Here is a 19,694-nt window from a genome sequence, read left to right as displayed (position 1 = left end):
ATTCAGTGCAGCAAACTCTCTCCAGAAGTTCAGTGAGGATCTCTGAATGATCCAATGTTGACCTAAATGACTAATGATGATAAATACAATCCACCTGTGTGTAATCAAGTCTCCGTATAAATGCACCTGCACTGTGATAGTCTCAGAGGTCCGTTAAAAGCGCAGAGAGCATCATGAAGAACAAGGAACACACCAGGCAGGTCCGAGATACTGTTGTGAAGAAGTTTAAAGCCGGATTTGGATACAAAAAGATTTCCCAAGCTTTAAACATCCCAAGGAGCACTGTGCAAGCGATAATATTGAAATGGAAGGAGTATCAGACAACTGCAAATCTACCAAGACCTGGCCGTCCCTCTAAACTTTCAGCTCATACAAGGAGAAGACTGATCAGAGATGCAGCCAAGAGGCCCATGATCACTCTGGTTGAACTGCAGAGATCTACAACTGAGGTGGGAGACTCTGTCCATAGGACAACAATCAGTCGTATATTGCACAAATCTGGCCTTTATGGAAGAGTGGCAAGAAGAAAGCCATTTCTTAAAGATATCCATAAAAAGTGTAGTTTAAAGTTTGCCACAAGCCACCTGGGAGACACACCAAACATGTGGAAGAAGGTGCTCTGGTCAGATGAAACCAAAATTGAACTTTTTGGCAACAATGCAAAACGTTATGTTTGGCGTAAAAGCAACACAGCTGAACACACCATCCCCACTGTCAAACATGGTGGTGGCAGCATCATGGTTTGGGCCTGCTTTTCTTCAGCAGGGACAGGGAAGATGGTTAAAATTGATGGGAAGATGGATGGAGCCAAATACAGGACCATTCTGGAAGAAAACCTGATGGAGTCTGCAAAAGACCTGAGACTGGGACAGAGATTTGTCTTCCAACAAGACAATGATCCAAAACATAAAGCAAAATCTACAATGGAATGGTTCAAAAATAAACATATCCAGGTGTTAGAATGGCCAAGTCAAAGTCCAGACCTGAATCCAATCGAGAATCTGTGGAAAGAACTGAAAACTGCTGTTCACAAATGCTCTCCATCCAACCTCACTGAGCTTGAGCTGTTTTGCAAGGAGGAATGGGAAAAAAATTCAGTCTCTCGATGTGCAAAACTGATAGAGACATACCCCAAGCGACTTACAGCTGTAATCTCAGCAAAAAGTGGTGCTACAAAGTATTAACTTAAGGGGGCTGAATAATTTTGCACGCCCAATTTTTCAGGTTTTGATTTGTTAAAAAAGTTTGAAATATCCAATAAATGTCGTTCCACTTCATGATTGTGTCCCACTTGTTGTTGATTCTTCACAAAAAAATACAGTTTTATATCTTTATATTTGAAGCCTGAAATGTGGCAAAAGGTCGCAAAGTTCAAGGGGGCCGAATACTTTCGCAAGGCACTGTACATTGCCTGTGTGTTGCGCTTTAATGATGCTGTAGTAATTGTTGTATAATGGTACTGGTGAATTATTTAATTTGAGTCATTTCCCCTGAGCTTCAGTTGAAAGTGTTCTACATGCACATATACACAGGCACGCACGCACGCAGCACGCACACACACAAACACATGCACACACTTACACACAGAGTATTCGGAGGCTTTGAGACTCCATTATCAGAGGGAGGTTGTAGTACATTTGCTCTGGACTGGCTAAATGAGACCCAAGATGAAAGCAAGGTGTTGTTCCTCAGTGCAATACATACCAATTCAAATGAAATCCTATTAAGGTTTTTCATTGTTGATGATGTAATTGATCTTGTGTGTTACCAGACCATACCTTCAGTTTTATAATTTTCAGTAAACAGATATGATTGTGTATAAATCACTAATAAAATGTCTTAAAAAAAGAAAAACACCCTCAAAATCTAGACACCCAGCACCTTTCTTCTCACTTGACCGAATATTTACCAACGATTGATCGCTGTCAGGGGTGCAAAGGGTCAAAAGGGGACCACATTTAAATGAATGGAGCTGGATGAAAACAAAACAATTGGATAACAAACAAAATTCAGTGTACAAAACAAATGCATTACAAATCATAGGGGTGCTAAGCCTAGTTAATGTTAAGCCTCTAAGGCTTGACTCCCTTGTGTTAACTTCTATATATCAGCTACCTTGTAGTGTTATTATTGGTGCTGGATCCCCTACAGAAAGCACAGACAGCCTGTGAAACCGCCCTCTGTTAAAATAGTCATGACCAAAATGAGCTCAATTGAGGAGGGCCTTTTAAAGGGCCTTTTATACTGTGGCACGCAGTTAAAGGGGACCCTGCTTCCGCATCTGCTCTCCCCAACCGCCGTCAAAGAGATTAAAGAGAGAGACCCGAGAGGGCTGTCAGTTTAAGTGCAGTGATTTTGTGGAAGATTACGCAGTCACCTGTCTCTCGTGTTCTTTCTCCTCCACAGACATGGCTGAAGAACTATGGCTACCTGCTCCCCCATGACATCCGGACATCGGACCTGCGGTCAGAGAAAGCCATGCAATCGGCAGTCGCTGCTATGCAGCGATTCTATGGCATCCCAGTGACTGGAATCCTGGATCAGACCACCATAGAGTGAGTGTCATGGTCACTTTCTGATTAGCTTTAAAGGGGTAATTTACATAAAAATCAGATCCTCCTATACAAACGAGACGTTTTGTTTGATTTGACTATTATGCATTGTCTTACTACACTTTTTGAAATACTTACTGACTTGCCATGCTGTCTGTATTTTGGAGCTATTCAGTACAGGACCATGGCGATAAATCAATTTCACGGTTTGGATCAATACATTTAAATAAAAGGTTATTTTGTTACGTTACAGCCTTATTCTAAAATGGATTAAATTGTATTTTTCCTCATTAATCTACACACAATACCTCATAATGACAAAGCAAAAACTGGTTGTTAAATTTTGGCGAATGTATTAAAAATAAAGAACTTAAATATCACATTTACAAGAGTATTCAGACCCTTTACTCAGTACTTTCTGAAAGCACCTTTGGCAGCGATTACAGCCTCGAGTCTTCTTGGGTATTACACTACAAGCTTGGCACACCTATATTTGGGGAGTTCCTCCCATTCTTCTCTGTAGATCCTTTCAAGCTCTGTCAGGTTGGATGGGGAGCGTCTCTTCAGAGATGTTAGATTGGGTTCAAGTCCGGGCTCTGGCTGGGCCACTCAACAACATTCAGAGACTTATCTCAAATCCACTCCTGCGTTGTCTTGGCTGTGTGCTTAGGGTCGTTGTCCTGTTGGAAGATGAACCTTCACTCCAGTCTGAGGTCCTGAGAGCAGGATTTCATCAAGGAACTCTCTGTACTTTGCACTGTTCATTGTTGCCTCGGTCCTGACTAATCTACCAGTCCCTGCCGCTGAAAAACATCCCCACAGCATGATGCCTCCACCACCACGCTTCACCATAGAGATGGTGCACCATAGAGATGTGATGCTTGGCATTTAGGACAAAGAGTTCAATCTTGGTTTCATCAGACCAGAGAATCTTGTTTCTCGTGGTCTGAGAGTCCTTTGGGTGCCTTTTGGCAATTTCAAAGCAGGCTGTCATGAGCCTTTTACTGAGGAGTGGCTTCCGTCTGGCTACTCTACAATAAAGGCCTGATTGGTGGAGTGCTGCAGAGATGGTTGTCCTTCTGGAAGGTTCTCCCATCTCCACAGAGGCACCTAGAGCTCTGTCAGAGTGACCATCGGGTTCTTGGTGACGTCCCTGACCAAGGTCCTTCTCCCCTAATTGCTCAGTTTGGCCTGGCGGCCAGCTCTAGGAAGAGTCTTGGTGGTTCCAAACTTCTTCCATTTAAGAATGATGGAGGCCATTGTGTTCATGGGGCAACTTCAATGCTGTAGACATTTTTTGTAACCCTTCCCCAGATCTGTGCCTCAACACTGTCTTGGAGCTCTACAGACAATTCCTTCGACCTCTTCGTTTGGTTTTTGCTCTGACATGCACTGTCAACTGTGGGACCTTACATAGACAGGTGTGTGCTTTTCCAAATCATGTCCAATCAATTGAATTTACCACGGGTGGACTCCAATCAAGTTGCTGAAACATTTCAAAGGAGCATCAATGGAAATAGGATGCACCGGAGCTCAATTTCGAGTCTCATAGCAAAGGGTCTGAATAATTATGTAAATAAGGTATTTCTGTTTTTTTATATGTAATATATTTGCCAACATTTTTAAAAACCTGTTTTTGTTTTGTCATTGTGTGTAGGTTGCTGAGGGAAAACAAATATTTAATCAATTTAGAATAAGGCTGTAACTTAACAAAATGTGGAAAATACTTTCCGAAGGCACGTTATACTTTAGGTGTGTAATTATGTATTTGGGGTTGTGTCCCATTCTCTAAAGGTGGATGAGGAAACCTCGATGTGGCGTTCCTGACCACCCCCACATCAGCCGGCGGAGGCGGAATAAACGCTACGCCCTGACGGGACAGAAATGGAGAGACAGAAAGATCTCTTACAGGTATAGTTAATTTTTCTCTCTTTGCTTTGGGACATTTCAGTGTGTATGGCTTTGAAAAGGCTTGGGCTGATTGTGTTCAAACCTTTCCCATGGTTCTTCTTTTGTCTGTGCTGCTCTGTTGTTTTCTTGACAAATCAAATGAAGGGTTTAACTCCCCCTGAGAGGTGATTCACTCTAAGAACAGCTGTGTTTCCGTGGAGGTATTCATAGATAAAAACCTACCAAAGACATACAGTATTACTTTAAGGAGATACTACACATGTGGAGTATCTGTAAATTGCAGTTCTGACCTTAAGAATGTGCTACTAATATGGAATTATTTTTATGAGGGGGATGTTCTGTTATAGTGAACGAAAATATAAATGCAACAAGCAACAATTTCAACGCTCCTTCAAAACTTGAGACATCTGTTGCATTTTGTTGTGTGAGAAAACTGAACATTTCAGAGTGGCCTTTTATTGTCCCCGGTACAAGATGCACCTGTGTAATGAAAATGCTGTTTAATCAGCTTCTTGATATGCCACACCTGTCAGGTGGATGGATTATCTTGATAAAGGAGAAATGCTCACTAACAGGGATGTAAACAAATTTGTGCACAACATGTTTAGAGAAATATGCTTTTTGTGCATATGGAACATTTCGGGGATCTTTTATTTCAGCTCATGAAACATGGAACCAACACTTTTCATGTTGCGTTTGTATTTTTGTTCAGTATATATATATATATATATATATATATATATATACTATCATGACTGCTAACAGCTACACAAAGCCTACATCGTTGTCACCTCATAGTCAACATACACTATATGACCAAAAGTATGTGGACACTCGTCGAACATCTCATTCCAAAATCATGGGCGTTAATGTAGAGTTGGTGCACCATTTGCTGCTACTTATATTCCATAAAGCATTCTTCTGGGAATGCTTTACACTAGATGTTGGAACATTGTTGTGGGGACTTGCTTCCATTCAGCCACAAGAGCATTAGTGAGGTCGGTGACCGATGTTGGGCGATTAGGCCTGGCTCGCAGTCTGCATTCCAATTCATCCCAAAGGTATTCAATGGGGTAAAGGTCAGGGCTCTCTGCAGGCCAGTCAAGTTGTTCCACACCGATCTCAACAAACCATTTTTTTATGGACCTCGCTTTGTGCATAGGGGCATTGTCATGCTGAAGCAGGAACAGACCTTGCCCAAACTGTTGCCATAAAGTTGGAAGTGCAGAATGTCATTGTATGCTGTAGCGTTAAGATTTCCATTGACTAGAACTAAGGGGAATAGCCCGAATCATGAAAAACAGCCACAGACCATTATTCCTCCTCCACCAAACTTTACACTTGACACGATGCATTGGGTTAGGTAGCATTCTCCTGGCATCCGCCAAACCCAGATTCATCCGTCGGACTTCCAGATGGTGAAGCGTGATACATCACTCCAGAGAACGCTTTTCTGCTGCTCCAGAGTCCAATGGCGGCAAGCTTTACACCACTCCAGCCGATGCTTGTCATTGCGCATCGTGACCTTAGGGTTGTGTGCGGCTGCTCAGCCATGGAAACCCATTTCATGAAGATCTCAACTAAGAGTTGTTGTGCTGATGTTGCTGATGTTAATGAGTGTTGCAACCAAGGACTGACAGTTTTTACACGCCATGCGCTTCAGCACCTGTTCTGTGAGCTTGTGTGGCCTACCACTTTGCGGCTGATCCGATGTTGCTCCTAGACGTTTCCACTTCACAATAACGGCACTTACAGGAAGCTCTAGCAGGCCAGGAATATGACAAACTGACATCCTATGAGGTATCCCTTGACGGTGCCACATTGGAAGTCACAGAGCTATCCAGTACTGACAATGTTTGTCTATGGAGATTGCATGGCTGTATGCTCGATTTTATACACTTGTCAGCAACGGGTATGGCTAAAATGCCCGAATATATCAAGGCTCAGGAGAAGACTCAGATGCAGACAGTTTCGAAGTAAGAAAAGTTTATTACAGAAACAGGGGGGCAGGCAAACAACAAGTCAAGGGCAGGCAGAGGTCAGTAGGCCAGAGCAGAGTCTGAAAGGTACAGAACGGCAGGAAGAGTCAGGGTCATGGCAGGCAGGATGGTCAAAACCGGGAAAGCTAGAAAACAGGAACTAGGGAAAGACAGGAGCACGGGGAAACCGCTGGTAGGCTTGATGAAACAAAACGAACTGGCAACTGATTCTTCACAAAAAAATACAGTTTTATATCTTTATGTTTGAAGCCTGAAATGTGCCAAAAGGTCGCAAAGTTCAAGGGGGCCGAATACTTTCGCAAGGAACTGTATATATATATATACTGTACATAGGGTAAGGGTCATGGTCAGTTTTTGGACCAAAGGTAGCTTTCATGCCCGTGATCCATTTGTTGTCCCTGGGTGATGGGCTCCAAGATGGCTGTGTATGATGGACTGAGATCTGGGTTTGCTGGCCTCCTGTCTTGACAAGTTTATGGTTTGTTTATGGAATACATGTATATTTTACTATAAGCATATACTACCTTATTTTTCATCCTAGTCAGGACCTGCTCCTGTGTTTCTGATTAAATCTGTCAAGAATATTAAACAGCAGATATTGCTCCATAAGGAAGATGCTGCCGCTGAGACACGCAGACATCCCATTTAGCGGACCCACCATTACTGTACATTTCTACTCATCTATTTATTCATCTATCTTCTGTTGTTTTTCCATATCAATATTCCGGCCTACACATTTTTTTTGCTATATTTTTTGTTCAATTTATGCAATCCGGCAACACTTGCTGAAATTCTTCCTCAAGGCAGGGACATAAACAAATATTGTCTTGTGAAGTAGAACAGGAGAGAGGGAAAATACATTTGTACTGCACCTTTAAATGTGTTTTCTTGACTGGCTGCGCTCTATATTTAGTCTGTCTGGGCGAGTGAATCTGATTTGATCTTTGAGGACTGTCACCCAGCATCAGAGTGAGGGATAGTAGGAAGGCCAGGCTCATTGCCATTCTTCCAGCGTCTCCACTGTTATTTCACTGTTATTAGTCTTTGTTTTCGGAGGACAACAATATACTTTGTTTTCGGAGGACAACAATATACTTTCTTTTCTGATTTTTCTTTTGTTGTTACATGTACATTCTACACACATTTTATCCATGGCACTTCATTTTACAATTCATTAATTAATGCATTTGTAATGTTAAAATATGTCATAAGAAACCTTAGGAAACCAAATGTCAATTATAATGAGTCAGACAATCTATTGATTGATCCAGATGCACATATACTGTAAATACTAAAATAAGACAATACTGTATTTTCTGACTGTATGACAAAATTTGATTCAAAATTCATGTCATTTTGTTATGTTGTTTTAAAGCTTTAAAAATACAAAGATGAAACATGGGAAAAATAATTTCATGTCATTGTAACAACAGGTGTAATATACATGGATAATTTACATAGCGGTCAATCTGACCGTCACCAGGGACAAAAATATAATTCATTAAAATGCTATTAGCTGATACATGAAGCAATCATAGCAATACAACTCAGTAGAACAAAATTAACATCCTTTTCTATTTTAATTTTTTTCGTATGTTGGGCTCATAAACATTTGAACTGGACGGCTAATAGCCAGTAGCCTAATGGTTAGAGTGTTGAGCCAGTAGCCTAGTGGTTAGAGTGTTGAGCCAGTAGCCTAGTGGTTAGAGTGTTGAGCCAGTAGCCTAGTGGTTAGAGTGTTGAGCCAGTAACCAAAAAGTTGCTGGATCAAATCCCCGAGCTGACGGATTGAATCGCCGAGCTGACAAGGTAAAAATCTGTCGTTCTGCTCCTGAACAAGGCAGTTAACCCACTGCCCCCTGCTAGGCCGTCATTGTAAATAAGAATTTAACTTGGTTAAATGTAAAACAACATATAGGTATTGGCCAAACGTTGTGCCCTGGCTCATACTGTTTAGTCTCTATAACCTACTCACAGTTAACACAAGTAATCACCGCATTCGTATGCATTTTCAACACTCTACTTTCTGGTGTTACAAGTTTTGTTCTGTTTGCAGTGCCTGCGCACTTCGAACTGCCTCCGCTTCTGCTCTGGCCGCGTATCCTCCTGATGCTGCAGCCGTTTATGCCAACCAGGTCAAATGTTGTAGGACACTGCCACTGGCCATCTTCGAGTACTGCCTTGGACCCTGTACTTGCACACCATTTGGTCCAGCACATCCACGCCCACCTTCAAATGAAATACAAGTTTATTAGTAGTATGCACTGGAATACAATACAGTACACCATATGCTACAATCAAATTCTTACTTGCAAATTCTATAGGCTACACAAAACAGTGCCAGTGTAAATACAAAGAATCAATGTAAACACAGCAGGAAAAAAATATATACGTTCATTGCATTGTAGTGGGCAACCGTCTCATGCTTCTCCTTTTGGCAACAGTTGGGTGCATCGTGCTGATGAGGCAGACGTTCTTTCATTGTTTACCCTGGTAAATGGTCAGTGTGGCATTCTCACATTTCAGCACCTGTGTGCTGAACAGCTCCATCTGCTCCTTAGCAGAGGGGGGCAGTTCCTGTCTTGACTTGTTTACTGTTCCCACCAGGCAGTTTTTGTTTGGAGAGCAGTGCTTTGGCGAGGTCAAGTGAGGTGAAGAAGTTGTCCGTAGTGATGTTTCTTCCCTTCCCCAGGTAAGGATCAACCATCTTCAGCACCATCTTTGACCGGGTCTCCGTGTCTCATGCTTTCTCAGGTATGCCGTTCAACATGTACTTGCTCTTCACATCTGTAGCCAGCCAAAACTTTATACCAAACTTTTCTGGTTTGTTCACCATGTATTGACTAAAGCGACAGCGTGCTTTGTGGGGAACAGTTGCTCATCCACAGTGATGTCAGTACCGTGCTTGTAGCAGGTGATGCTGTTCTGAACAAGTTTCACTCACACCTCGGAAACCAGGACAAATTTGTCTTCTTGGAGACATCTGCCTCGAGTTTCTCTCTTGTCAAAATGCAGGAATCTCATGATCTCCCTGAATCGATTCCGGGACATGGTCCTTTGAAGAATGCATAGCCATAGTCAGCCGACCAGAAGCTCTCTAATACCAAACTCTTTGCGCCTTGAAGATATACAAAATCGAAATGAAGGCTTTTAGTTCGACAACAGACATGTCTCACGAACTGTTCTCCTGTTCTCTGTGCCACGGTGCAGTCCCTGATGTGGTTCAGCATCCCTGTCACACCCTGATCTGTTTCACCAGTCTATGTACTTGTCACCACTCCCCACCAGGTGTCTCTCATCTCCCCTCATTATCCCCTGTGTATTTATACCTGTGTTCTCTGTTTGTCTGTTGCCAGTTAATTTTGTTCGTCAAGCCTACCAGCGTTTTTCCCCTTGCTCCTTCGTTTTGTTTCTTCAAGCCTACTAGCATTTTCCCCTTGCTCCTGTCTTGTCTATAGTTCCTGTTTTCTAGTTTTCCCGGTTTTGGCCATTCTGCCTGCCCTGACCCTGAGCCTACCTGCCATCCTGTACCTTGCCTCACCACACTGGATTATCGACCTCTGCCTGACCTGCCCTGTCATTTTGCCTGCCCCCTTTTCTAGGAATAAACTTTTGTTACTTCGACACTGTCTGCATCTGGGTCTTCCCTAAAACGTGATAGTACGGACTGGTCATGACCGACCCAGCAGACTCAGACCAGCTCCACAATGCTGTCTCCGCTCAAGGATCCACCACTGGACGACACGAGGAGTTACTGCAATGTCTTATGGAGGAACTCCATACCCTGGCAGAACTCCATGACCAGGCATTCGAGACTTTGCTGGAAGCGGGTCACACCCGTAATCTCCCAGCCTACCCCAGTGTCCCGAGAACCCCGCTTACCTCTTCCGGAACGCTACGCTGGAGATTCCGGAACCTGCCAGGGTTTTCTCTCCCAGTGCTCAAGGATAGAGTACATCATAACGCTGATGTCCGGTTGGGCACTCGTCTGGGCTGGGCGGTGTGGGAGCAACAGTCTGCCATCTGCCTCAGTCTAGAGGAGTTTGTGGCAGAAGTTCAGAATATGTTTGATACTCAGTTGTCCGGGAGAGAGGCAGACTATGCAGTGGATTTTTGCACGTTGGCGGCTGAGAGTGCCTGGAACCCGGAGCATTGTTCGACATATTCCTTCACGGATTATCGGAGGTGGTCAAAGATGAGCTTGCAGCCCAGGAGCTAAACATTGACCTTGACTTCCTCCTCCTTTCTGGATCGATGGGCAGCATCGAGAACATAGGCGGGAAAAGGAATCTGTGCCCTGTTGCCCTTGTTCGCCCTCGATTCCCACCTTGCCTCCGAAGAATCCCAGAGACCCCCGAAGTCTGCATGTTCGAGCAAACCCGACGTTCTCTCGGGAATCACAGAGGGCTGCCGACTCGCCTCCTTCGGAGTCCAGTCACCTGGGAAGGGCTAGATTGTCTCCGACTGGGCGCTTACGCCGACTCCACACCCAGAACTGTCTATATTGTGGAGCTACGGAACATTTCATAGCTACCTGCCTATTAAAAAAACAAGTACTATGGTGGGCCTTATGGAGAACTTTTCATCTCCCCTTACTCACACCCCTTTCTATGCCATCCTGCTGTGGGGGAACCAGTTGATTATCCAAGATGGCATAGCAGTTCAGACGTCTTTTGTCCTTGTCTTGTCGGGTCCCGTATATATATATATATATATATATATTTGCAACTTTCTTCGCATACCCTTTTATATATATTTTTTATTTTAAATAAACTCATCTTCAAAACACTCTCCTGCAACCCGCCTCACCAATTTATATTTTTTAAAAAGAAAGTATTATTTACCTCAAATCTGTAATCCTCCATAGAAGCTAATCCAGAAGCTAACCAGAAGCTAGCCAGAAGCTAATCCAGAAGCTAGCCAGAAGCTAGCCAGAAGCTAGCCTGAAGCTAATCAGAAGCTAGTTAGCTTCTTTACTGGTTAATCGTTAGTATTCAGCTAACCACAGTTTGTGGTCATCAGCTATCCTTTAGCTCGAAAATCTATCGCCAGTCTTGTGCGGCTCGGACCGGAACATAACGGACCTGTTTTTCTCTCCATGTCCCCGGATTTCAACCGCTAACTCTGGACATTTATACCTGGATCTCGCAGCTAGCTAGCTGCTATCCGTGTGACTATCGGCTTTCGTCGATTCCGGAGCAAACATCAATTATTCCTGAGTTAGCCAGCTGAAGAGTTCCATCAGTCACTCCTGGGCTACAATCACCTATCCGGAACCGTTTTACTGCCACCGGGCCTTCACAACTGGACTACCGGCGTTATCTACCCGAGGGAGTTATCCGGCTGGCTCCTCCGTCGCGACGTTACCTGAACGCCCATCTGCGGGCCGCTAACCTTTAGCTGTCTTATCGGCTGCTATCTGAATAGACCTATCGGACAATTATTATTATTATTATTTATTTTTTTTTTCTTTTTCTTGGGCCTCTATATATATATATATATATATATATTGCAAATTGGATTCATCCCCTCTACCACACGGAACCCCACTAATCCTACCGACGGAAACGCACAAGGTGGCTAATAACAGACCTCCCTCCTATGCTAGCTTGCTACCGATGGCCCGGCTAGCTGTCTAAATCGCCGTGACCCCAACCAACCTCACTACTCACTGGACCCTTTTGATCACTCGACTAAGCATGCCTCTCCTTAATGTCAATATGCCTTGTCCATTGCTGTTCTGGTTAGTGTTTATTGGCTTATTTCACTGTAGAGCCTCTAGTCCTGCTCACTATACCTTATCCAACTTATTAGTTCCACCACCCACACATGCGATGACATCTCCTGGTTTCAATTATGTTTCTAGAGACAATATCTCTCTCATCATCACTCAATACCTAGGTTTATCTCCACTGTGTTCACATCCTACCATACCTTTGTCTGTACATTATACCTTGAAGCTATTTTATTCTATTGCCCCCAGAAACCTCCTTTTACTCTCTGTTCCAGACGTTCTAAACAACCAATTCTTATTGCTTTTAGCCGTACCCTTATCCAACTCCTCCTCTGTTCCTCTGGCCATGTAGAGGTGAATCCAGGCCCTGCAGTGCCTAGCTCCACTCCTATTCCCCAGACGCTCTCTTTTGATGACTTCTGTAACCGTAATAGCCTTGGTTTCATGCATGTTAACATTAGAAGCCTCCTACCTAAGTTTGTTTTATTCACTGCTTTAGCACACTCTGCCAACCCGGATGTTCTAGCTGTGTCTGAATCCTGGCTTAGGAAGACCACCAAAAATTCTGAAATTTTCATCCCAAACTACAACATTTTCAGACAAGATAGAACTGCCAAAGGGGGCGGTGTTGCAATCTACTGCAAAGATAGCCTGCAGAGTTCTGTCCTACTATCCAGGTCTGTACCCAAACAATTTGAACTACTACATTTAAAAATCCACCTCTCACCGTTACCGCCTGCTATAGACCACCCTCTGCCCCCAGCTGTGCTCTGGACACCATATGTGAACTGATTGCCCCCCATCTATCTTCAGAGCTCGTGCTGCTAGGCGACCTAAACTGGAACATGCTTAACACCCCATCCATCCTACAATCTAAGCCTGATGCCCTCAATCTCACACAAATTATCAATGAACCTACCAGGTACCTCCCCAAAGCCTTAAACACGGGCACCCTCATAGATATCATCCTAACCAACTTGCCCTCTAAATACACCTCTGCTGTCTTCAACCAAGATCTCAGCGATCACTGCCTCATTGCATGCATCCGTAATGGGTCAGCGGTCAAATGACCTACTGGGAATGTGATGAAAAAAATAAAAGCTGAAATAAATCCTTCTCTCTACTATTATTCTGACATTCCACGTTCTTAAAATAAAGTGGGGATCCTAAGTGACCTAAAACAGGGAATTTTTACTAGGATTAAATGTCATGAATTGTGAAAAACTGAGTTTAAATGTATGTAAACTTCCGACTTCAACTGTATATCATAATATTTTTTGCTTCTGTTTGTCCGGAGTGATTATGTGTTTTCATATTTGCTAAATAAATACCTGAGGAAAGTGGAAAGCCTACTCACGCAAAGAAAATGTGCTGCGTCAAGCTCTCTCTTTAATCTAATGGATGATGCGATGGAAGATATCAAATCATTTGGAATTGATTTCGACATCCCAGAAAAGACAGTTGAAAGTTCGATATATCCGTAAAGTAAATCATTGTTACTTTAATTACCTATGCAAGCTCATTGTACTTTCGCTTTTCGGCGGAACTTTCCCTTTCGTCGTGTCCTCTAAAAGCCCATTTGTGCATGCCCAAAAATGCAGTGGTGTTGATAAACAGCTTGAGAACATCCCTGTTTCTTCTAACGTTCTCGTTGTATCACGTAGCTTGAATACTCAGACCTTCGTCATGATGCAGCTTTTTCCCAGAATTTTGAATCTGATGTGGGCATTTATATGCTGCCTGCTGAACGATCAATGTTCTTCAGGTTACTGTACCCCTCTTTCGCCCAAGGTTTTCAGACTTTCCAAAAAGCCGGCAAGGCCAGCAATACAGGCGTCTTGATGAAAGGCTCCTTGTTAACCAGCTATCATTTTTATACCAATTGGTATTGAACGCCCTCACCTTTTCATCCTTCTTCATGAAACTGATCTCAGGCAGAGGTCAACCCTCACTTAATTAGCACCATGTACCCCAGGGTTTTTCAACAAAAAGTCCAGAACATTTTCGGCAACGTTGGACCTACTACCATTCTGGCAGAGAACTGCATACTTGCGCTGGTAGCTAGCTAGCTACTGAAGTTAGCAAGGCAAATTTAAATAAATTGTGCTAACTGAACACAAAAATAAAGTTTGAAAACCAAGAAAACAATTTATAATATACTTCCCTCTCCTGTAAATCGAAAACACTAATTTGAATTGAATAATATCAAACAAATGCTCAACTATCACTTTTCACTCTTAATCTCTGTCCAACAATGTCACCAAGCTTCTCAACACATAGAACCCCCATAATGCTCTGTGGCACAATCCCAATTACAACTCAGTAGTTTCATTCTATGATCCTAATTCTATGATTGGATGGACAACATGTCAGTTCATACTGCAAACGTTTTGATTAGTTGGAGGATGTCTTCTGGAAGTGGTCATAATTACCATGCATGTCTATGGAAGGGGTGAGGCCTACGAGCATCCTAGGTTTTGTTTTGAAGTCATTGTAGCCAGTGGAGGATGGAAGCTAGCTGTCGTCCGGCTACATCATGGTGCAACCTCAGACAGTGCTGTGGAAGTTACTGTAGACTTTCATTGCAAAACAGTACATTTTAATCAATTATCTGGTGACATATGAATATATTAAATACAGTTTTATCTAAAAAGGATAACTTGTTTAATGTTTCATTATTTTATTTTCATGAAATTTCGCTGAGGATGGTCCTCCCCTTCATCTTCTGAGGAGCCTCCACTGGTATGTAGACACCTGCTCGTTGAACATCTCATTCCACAATAATTTATATTTAATAGGGAGTTAGTCCCCCCATTTGCTGCTATAACAGCCTCCACTCTTCTGGAAAGGCTTTCCACTAGATGTTGGAACATTGCTGCTGGGACTTGCTTCCATTCAGCCACAAGAGCATTAGTGAGGTCGGGACTGATGTTGGGTGATTAGGCCTGGCTCGCAGTCGGTGTTCCAATTCATCCCAACGTATTTGATGGGGTTGAGGTCAGCGCTCTGTGCAGGCCAGTCAAGTTGTTCCACACCGATATCGACAAACCATTTGTGTATGGACCTCGCTTTTTACTCCTGAAACAGGAAAGGGCCTTCCACAAACTGTTGCCACAAAGTTGGAAGCACAGAATTGTCTACAATGTCATTGTATGCTGTAGCATTAAGATTTCCCTTCAATGGAACTAAGCAGCCTAGCCCGAACCATGAAAAACAGCCCCAGACCAAAATGTACAGTTGGCACTATGCATTGGGGCCGGTAGCATTCTCCTGGCATCCGCCAAACCTAGAATCGTCCGTCGGACGTGATAAATCACTCCAGAGAATGGATTTCCACTGCTCCAGAGTGCAATGGTGGCGAGTTTTAAGCCACTCCAGCAGACGCTTGGCATTGCGTATGGTGATCTTAGGATTGTGTGCGACTGCTCGGCCATGGAAACCCATTTCATGAAGGTCCCGGCGAATAGTTATTGTGCTGACGTTGCTTCCAGAGGCATTTTGGAACTTGGTAGTGAGTTTTGCAACCGAGAACAGATGATTTTTACGTGCACTCCCGTTCTGTGAGCTTGTGTGGCATACTTCTTCACGGCTAAGCCATTGTATCTCCTAGACGTTTCCACTTCACAATAACAGCACTTATAGTTGACCGGGGAAGCTCTAGCAGGGCAGAGCTTTGACAAACTGACTTGTTGGAAAGGTGGCATCGTATGACGGTTGAAAGTCACTGAGCTCTTCGGTAAGGCCATTCTACTGCCAATGTTTGTCTATGGAGATTGCATGTCTGTGTGCTCGATTTTATACACCTGTCAGCAATGGGTGTGGCTGAAATAGTCAAATCCACTCATTTGAAGGTGTGTCCACATACTTTTGTATATATAGTGTATTTAGAAGATGTCAGGGACAGGTGGGTTCAAGGTTGTTTTTTTTATAAAGTTTTTAAAATGACAAAATGTTAAACTATCAGATTGACCGTCTTTGCGATTCTAGTGTTAATGAGTTTTTGGTCATATCCTCCCATTGCTCTCATGAATACAGATTACAGACTAGAATCACTCACATCATCCAATGTTGCATAGTTTGAAGCGGATATTCTCTTGCTTGCTAACCACAATGTATTACAAAAGGGCCCATCTGCTTACCACTGTCACAGCTAAATTGGCTGCATCTGTATTCTTCACATATTTCAGATAATTTATGAAGATAAACTATTACACAGCAGATGAGGCATCATGTGTTCATATAATGTGCATATTTTTTATTCATTGTATGTGTTTTGTATGCAAAAATAAGGCATTTGGTCACTGCATTTGTCTTAATAGCATCAGTAAAATTAACTTCCATTAGGTTACAGATCCAGCAATCTGCTCTCAATTATCTTGAACTTGTTTATACTTTATAAAATGAAGCAAATTGTTGTCACTCTTAACTAGTTCATTACAGAGCACATAATCAGCTGTGTTACAGTTGCTGGAATAAGCTTGTGATTTGTGTATGTTTTGCTAACTTGATGCTCATTTAAATTATCTCTAGTTATCCTTCTTTAAAATATTCATATTGTGATATTCATTCACTCCTGAACCCCAAATTAGCTTATTTGGTAACCCAGTACTGGGTAAGTATTGGACAGAACACACGCTGGGTTATTATGACCCAGACAGTTGATTTGCCTGAATAACGCAATATGTTGGGTTGTTTGAAGGACACAAACATGGGTTAATTTAACCATCAGTTGTTGTTTTTTTGGTTGGCCCAGCAGCTGGGTATTTTTTAAGTCAACCCAACATTGGGATATGCATTGGCTTTTGAGAAAGTCATGCACTTGTGTACGCCTCATTAAAGCTTAAAAAGTGTCTGTTTTCAAACTCTACATTTACAATAAATCAGATGAACCAGAATTCCATTTACTCTCATGGGAGGCCAAAAATAACTATCTGAAAACCACGCCCCTACTAAGCCACGCCTCTAGTCTTCATATCTGAATAACCAAGAATCAGTAACCCCACAGTTTTTAAAGAAAACAACCCAAATAAGTGACTCAACGGCAGCAACCCAGCCATTGGGTCAACCAAACAATCCAGCATTTTTGTGTATGGCAGCATACCATACTCAAAAAATGTTTGGGTTGTTTGGATGACGCAAATGCTGGGTTGCAGGCATTGGGTCACTTAGTTGGGTTGCTTACTTTAAAAAGGGCAAGGTTGGGTTGTTGATGCTTGCTCATTGAGATATGACCCAGTGGGTCAGATCAGATGACTGGAGGTGTGGCTTAGCAGATTTGTGGCTTTCATAAAGTTATTTTTGGCTACCCGTGAGAGTAAATATCAATCCAATTGATTTGTTCTATTGTATTGTTATCACATGGTATGGATGAACACGGGCTATTGTGTAGCTTTAATGAGGCTTGCACAAGGGTTCTGTACTAATCCAAAGTTGGCATAGTTACCACTTTGTTACAATATGTAAATAACAATGTTAGGAATATTAGATAATGTTAAAAAAAATATTAAAATTAGATTTTTTTTTTGCATTGTTCAAACTTAACATGATGAACAGGAATGACATTTACTCTCTCGGTTGGCCAAAAATAACTAATCTGAACGCTACTACCCTAATAATAACACACCTCAAAATAACCTAAGGATTACATGGTGGAATCTGGAATATGGTGTAATTGCAGACTGCAATTTGGGGCTATTCTTGATGTGGGTACATATTAAGACCTAGGTCTCTTTTACAAATGTGCCCTTTATATACAACATAAATAAACACATTATACTCTATCTATCTATCTATCTATCTATATATAAAATACACATTAAAATACAAAAACACAGTCATGGGGAGTACAAATCATCCAGAAAGACAGTTGCATTCCTCCACAAATAAGTCCCCAATCAATACTTTCAAATCACCGAACACATTGACACCTGCCGTTGGACTAGTAACCGAAAAGGTTGCAAGTTCAAATCCCTGAGCTGACAAGGTACAAATCTGTTGTTCTGCCCCTGAACAAGGCAGTTAACCCACTTGTTCCTAGGCTGTCATTAAAAATCAGAATTTGTTCTTAATTGACTTGCCTAGTTAAATAAAGGTTAAATATATTTTTTAAATAAAAACAATTTGTCCCCGACACGAAAGAAACGGCCACCGAACATTGACAAACATCAATATGTGTAACTTGATATTAAGAAATGCCCGATATCAGAAAACACCCTTATAAAACCTCTCTTGGGTAGGGGCTGTATTTTGAAGTTTGGATAACAAACGTGCCCAAAGTAAACTGCCTGTTACTCAGGCCCAGAAGCTAGGATATAAATATGCATGATATTATTGGGTAGAAAATACTCTAAAGTTTCCAAAACTGTTAAAATAATGTCTGAGTATAACAGAACTGATATGGCAGGCGAAAACCTGAGGAAAATCCATCCGGGAAGTGGGATATTTTTGATATGGGTACTTGTCTATTGAATACAGTATGTATTTGGATAGGACCCAAATTGCAGTTCCCATGGCTTCCACTACATGTCAACAGTCTTTAGACATTGTTTCAGGCTTGTATTCTGAAAAACGAGGAAGAATGAGAAATTTTTTTCAGTGGACTCTAAATTAACCAGAGCTGTTTTGAGCGCGTGACTGATTTCCGTGCCATTCGTTGTTTTTCTTCTCTATTGAAGACGCTATTGTCTGGTTGAAATATGATCAATTATTTAGACAATAGACAACCTTGAGGATTAATTATAGACTTATTTTGACATGTTTCGATGAACTTTACAGGTACTATTAGGATGTTTTCGTCTGCATGTCGTGACCGCCTTTGAGCCAGTGGATTACTGAACAAAACACGCCAACAAAACATAGTTTTTGGGACATAAAGAGGGACTTTAACGAACAAAAATAACATTTATTGTGAAACATGGACTCTTGTGACTGCAAACATATGAAGATCATCAAAGGTAAGTGATACATTTTATCGTTATTTCTGACTTTTGTAATTCCTTACTTGGTTGTAAAATGTTTGTATGCTTTTGTAAGCGTGGCGCTGTACACAGATAATCGCATGGTATGCTTTCGCCGTAAAGCCTTTTTGAAATCTGATACAGCGGCTGGATTAACAAGAAGTTCATCTTTAAACCAATGTATTTTATGAATGTTTAATATGAGTATTTCTGTATTTTCAATTTGGCGCTCTGCAATTTCACTGGGTGTTGGCCAGGTGGGACGCTACCTAAAAATTGTCGTTGACTGATCAGATCAAATTATGACATAAAGAGCCGTTGTGTTGAAACACCTTGCGATGTTTATTAACAGTGAGAATCGCAGAATGGTGAACTTACTAAATGACTGAGAGTTTGACTGTGTGATATTAGATTGTTTCTTGTGTAAATATTTTCTGTCTGGATTTTAATGATTTGTATCATTAAATAAATTCTGCAGAACGCAGAATTAACTGCGTTCTGCAATTACAGCCTTCTCAGCTGCTGGGTCAATCCAGAATGA

At 42.0% G+C, this 19,694-nt stretch overlaps 1 protein-coding gene across 3 annotated transcripts in view; it reads left to right on the top strand.

Annotated features, from left to right (window-relative positions):
* mmp24 (matrix metallopeptidase 24) overlaps positions 1-19,694 on the top strand; it is a 67,862-nt gene that overhangs the window by 25,393 nt on the left and 22,775 nt on the right. For 2 of the 3 annotated variants that reach the window (XM_021568353.3, XM_021568354.3), the window contains exons 2-3: positions 2,407-2,555; positions 4,347-4,463. In XM_021568353.3, the coding sequence (XP_021424028.1) occupies positions 2,407-2,555; positions 4,347-4,463 (266 nt within the window). Of the gene's footprint in view, positions 1-2,406; positions 2,556-4,346; positions 4,464-12,819; positions 14,940-19,694 lie in introns of those variants that run through there. The other variant, XM_090205144.1, reaches the window with a different exon arrangement.

The sequence above is a fragment of the Oncorhynchus mykiss genome, chromosome 17 (assembly GCF_057628025.1).
Source record: "Oncorhynchus mykiss isolate SJ-2025 chromosome 17, ASM5762802v1, whole genome shotgun sequence".
NCBI classification, from domain to species: domain Eukaryota; kingdom Metazoa; phylum Chordata; class Actinopteri; order Salmoniformes; family Salmonidae; genus Oncorhynchus; species Oncorhynchus mykiss.
This window is presented reverse-complemented; position numbering and strand designations above follow the sequence as displayed.